Consider the following 4,701-nt stretch of genomic DNA (forward strand, 5'->3'; position numbering starts at 1 on the left):
GTGTGTGTGTGTGTGTGTGTGTGTGTGTGTGTGTGTGTGTGTGTGTGTATGTGTGAGTGTGTGTGTGTGTGTGTGTGTGTGTGTGTGTGTGTGTGGGTGTGTGTGCGTGCATGTGTGTGAGTATTTGTGTGCGCGGCAATGTGTGTAGGTTATTAAATATCGCAATATATACGTCAAAATCTAACACAAGTGCCATACCAGGGATGACATATTGCCGATAGACTTCATGCTGATACTACGGCCGAATCATTGCGTTAAATTTCTATCACCAGCGCAAAAAAACTTCATACCCATGTGCTTTGATGTACTTTTACTATACTAACTGACTATTAGATATTTATAAGATAATAACGCAAAAGGTGTGCAGGCAAATCAGAGGTGTGCGGGTGACTGCCAGTGCCAAAGCGCGAAGCGATGTGAGGGGGTCCGAGGGCATGATCCCTCGGGAAATTTTTGAAAATTTGCTTAAAAATTGTGCATTTTGGTGCATTTTAACAGTTTTCTTTTGGATAAAATATACCTAGCCCAACTATAAAATAGGCCTACAAGACAAACAAAAAAAAATATCAATAACACAATTATTTTTATTTTTTGATAGTTGAGGGTTCCGGAACCCCTGCAACCCCGCTTGGGTACGGGACTGTGTTGGGCGCCATAAATATGTCTATTAACAAATACGTCGCCATATGCTGCACATTGATGATACAAGAAACTTCGAGTAAGAATACTTTCCTTTCGCATTTGATGTGGTGAGAGTTATTCGTATATTTTGTTAAAAGAAACAAATCGGAAACGGAAAACGAAAAATGTTTTTCTCTGGTGTGTCCGTGAGGCTGTACGCCTGTAGAGTCTATGTCGGCCCACACGACCTTCCACGACATATCTGCCAGCTGTTGCTCCAATTTGTACTTCCTATTGCAGAAATTAATTGCAAAAGAAACGTAAACATGGGGACAAAAGGGCAGAGATAATTGGGAAGAGATGAAGAGAAGAAGAGAGATAGACGGGCGAACGGACGGACGGACGGACGGACGGAAAAGCGGATAGCCAGACAGACAGCCAGCCAGGCAGACATACGGTCATCCATCCTGCCAGATAGACAGACGGTCAGATAGTCAGCCCGTCAGCCAACTAGCCAGACCATAGAAATATAATAGAGAGAGAGAGAGAGAGAGAGAGAAAGAGAGAGAGAGAGAGAGAGATAGAGATTTCGTCGGAGAGAGGGCGAGAACGAGGAGAGTGGAGGGAGTGCTTAAGTGGTTGTGCGGCTTCCGTGTGCATGTGACGATCAGACGTACTTATAAGAACGCGTGGATCATGTCCGTCCGCAATACAACATCACTGCAGGCACTTGGGCCATTTCAATAATATATATATATTTATGTATTTATTTATTTATTTATTTATTTATTTATATATATATATAGGCCTATACTAATAAATTATCGTCTAACGTTATCGTCATTCAAATACTGATCTGCAAACATACCTAATCAAATGTCACCGCCCGCACGCCGCTGCGCACACACCTTACCATAACTGATGCCATATATTAATCATCTGAATACTACCTATGAAAAACTGGATTTGGCCAAAAACTGGTCAAACCGGACCAGAATTTACGTTGATTAGTATACAGCCTATATACATACATAATATCAGGGGTGAATAATAGAGACTCTATTATTCACTCCTGATAATATACAGTAAATATATATTGTGCCGTGCCAATCAGTACCCATTAAACGAAAATGTTCATTGACAGGATTCCCAGGTGCGGATTGACAGAATCCGGCCTTATATATATCGTCATAATTTCGTCAAAAAATATTATATCTATAGTAAAGGTCTGATAATCAGATTAGTATTCCTTGGCCAGACATGAGTCAAAAAATGGTAATCTAAAGGTTCAGAAGCGCATTGATGCAAAATGATAATGACAAATATTCCATTAAAAAATCTCAGGTTTTATCCTATTCATTCTTATTATTAAGTGCACTTGCAATAGAATCACAGGGAAAACATAGTGTAGTGGTGCTGCTGCTGCTGCTTGTGGTGGTGGTGGTGGTGGTGGTGGCGGTGGCGGTGGCGGCGGCGGTGGCAGTGGCGGTGGCGGTGGCGGTGGCGGTGGCGGTGGTGGTGGTGATAGTGGTGGTGGTGGTGGTGGTGATGATGATGATGGTCATGGCAGTAGCGGGTGATGGTGATGATGATGATGGTGGTGGTGGTGGTGGTGATGATGATGATGATGATGGTGGTGGCGGTGGTGGTGGCGATTGTGATGGCGGTGATGATGATGGCGGCGGCGGCGGCGGCGGCGGCGTCGGCGGCGGCGGCGGCAATGGCGATGGCGGTGTTCTTAGATGTAGATAACACGTGAGAGACACAGACGTTAACACGTCCGTAAGGAGAGAGTGCGCAGATGTTACGCCTGCGGTTATGTGCTCGCATCGAGTAATCCACACGGAGACAACGACGTAATGCCAAAATCCGATTAACGGCCCGCATTAAATTTAAAATATGAAAATGATATTACGCCGAGCGTAAAAACCTCGAAATTTATCATAATGGTGGAACGGTGGCTGCGTTTTTGCGTAATGAGGTTAGCTAAATTGAATTTGCATGTACGTACTAAATTGTTTACGCGACGCGCGCGACAATTCTGTTGACTGCCTTGCTGTGCCTGTTATTCGTTATTATCAGGAATAAAATGGCTACACCCCCCCCCTCTCTCTCTCTCTCTCCTCCTCTCTCTCTCTCTCTCTCTCTCTTTCTTTTCCTCTCTCTCCTCGTCTTTCTCGCTGGCCTTCTCGTCTCTCTCTCTCTACTCTTTCTCTCTCTCTCTCGCTCTCTCTCTCTCTCTCTCTCTCTCTGGTCTTCTCGTCGTCCCTCTCGATGCTCTCTCTCTCTCTTCGCTCGCTCTCCTCCTCTCTCTCTCTCTCTCCTGTCTTTCTCCGCTCCGTCTCTCTCTCTTCTCGCTCTCTGATCTCCTCTCTCTCTCTCTTTCTCTCTCTCTCTCTCTCTCGATCTCCTCTCTTGCTCTCCTCGTCTCTCCTCTCTCTCTCTCCCTCTCTCTCTCTTCTCTCTCCTCCTCTCTTCTCTCTTCAGCTCTCTCTCCTCTTCTCCTCTCTCTCGCCTCTCTCTCTCTCTTCTCTCCTCTCCTCTCCTCACTTTCTCTTTCTCTCTCCTATATCTCTCTCTCTTCCGCCCCCGCCTCTCTGTTACTCTCCTTCTCTCTCGTCTCTTCTACTCTTCTCTCTCTTCTCTCGTCTCTCTCTCCTCTCTCTCTTTCTCTCTGTCTGTCTGTCTCTTTCTCTCCCCCCTTTTATTTATAATATATTTGTAATATATATATATATATATATATATATATACTATATATATATAATTACATATAATATATACATATATTAATAAATAATTATTATATACATATATATATCGTGTTTCTCACACGCATTGAAGGCGTGCTCGTGTGGACACACTCCCGTTGAGAAGGCTGTACGCAATCATTTTCCTTCCGTTTTCCACCCCTCCTCTCGCCTCGTTCGAAAACTCTGTGATCGGGCTACGTGAAAAGAATCTCGCATAAACATATATACATATATTATATTTTGCATAATATTATAATCTACATGTCCTAGAAATTTTAATCTGGACCCTTCACGACTTTTCGTCCGTGCGAAGAGCGTCGCATACGTAACGCGCATTTCGTTTATTATTTGACGGGTTTTTTCTACATCCTCTTTCTCACTTTATCGATCTCTTCCTCTCTCTCTCTCTATTCTTCTCTGCTTCTCGGTCGTCGTATCTCTTTCCTCCTCCTCCTCTCTTTCTCACATCTCCTCTCTCTCTCCTCCTCGTTCGTCCGTCACTTTCCTCTCTCTCTCCCAACTTTCCACGCTTCTCTCTCTCTCTCTCCTCTCTCTCCTTCTCGCTCTCTCTCTCCCTCTCCTCTCTTCTCCTCTCTCTCTCTCTTCTCTATCGTTCTCTAAACCCTCATCTCCTCCTTCTCTCCCTCTCCCTCTGTCTCTTTTACTCCCTCGCCCTTCCTCTCTCTCTCCTCTCCTTCTCTTTTTCTATCCCTCTCTCTGTCTGGCATTCTCTCTCCCTCTCTCGGTCTATTTTTTTTATTTTTTTTGTTCTACTCTCTGCCCCTCTCGTCTTCTCTCCCCCTCTCTCTCTCCTCTCTCTCTCTCTCTCTCCTCTCCTCTTCTCTCTCTCTCTCCACCCTCACACACATCACGTTTCTGTGTGTGTGTGTGTGTGTAGTGTGTAGTTGTGTGTGTCTTCTGCTCTCTATCTCTTTGCTCTCACATCCTTCTCTTTCTCCGCCCCTGCCTGTCTCTTTCTGCCCTCTCCTTCTCCCTCTCTCTCTCCCTCAGAGTTTTCTTCTATCTCTCTCTCTCGTCCAGTCTCTCTCTCCTCTCTCTCTCTCCTCTCTCTTTTCTCTCTCTTCCCCTTCTCTCTCCCGTCTCTTTTTTTTCACTACTCCCCCCGTCTCTCCATCTTGTTCTCACCCTCTACCGTCCCCTTTTTCTGGCCTCTTTCCTCACCCCCTCTCTCTCCACTTCTCCTTCTCCCTCTCTCTGCTTACTCTTCTCTCGTTTCCTGATTTCTCTCCTCTCATCTCTCTTCTCTCTCCTGTCTCTGTCTCTCTCTTGTCTCTCTCACTCTTCTCTCTCGTCCTCTCTCTCTCTC

General features: G+C 45.2%; 1 protein-coding gene across 1 annotated transcript in view; it reads right to left on the reverse strand.

Moving 5' to 3' along the window:
- Positions 1-2,075: 2,075 nt before the first annotated feature.
- Positions 2,076-4,701, reverse strand: part of LOC106805686 (integumentary mucin C.1-like) — a gene marked incomplete at its 3' end in the record, with an annotated part of 11,774 nt that continues 9,148 nt past the window's right edge. The window contains exon 3 of the mRNA XM_014807379.1: positions 2,076-2,135. Coding sequence (XP_014662865.1) covers positions 2,076-2,135 — 60 coding nt within the window. The remainder of the gene's footprint in view (positions 2,136-4,701) is intronic.

This window comes from Priapulus caudatus, unplaced genomic scaffold (assembly GCF_000485595.1).
Source record: "Priapulus caudatus unplaced genomic scaffold, Priapulus_caudatus-5.0.1 Scaffold124, whole genome shotgun sequence".
Lineage (NCBI taxonomy): Eukaryota > Metazoa > Priapulida > Priapulimorpha > Priapulimorphida > Priapulidae > Priapulus > Priapulus caudatus.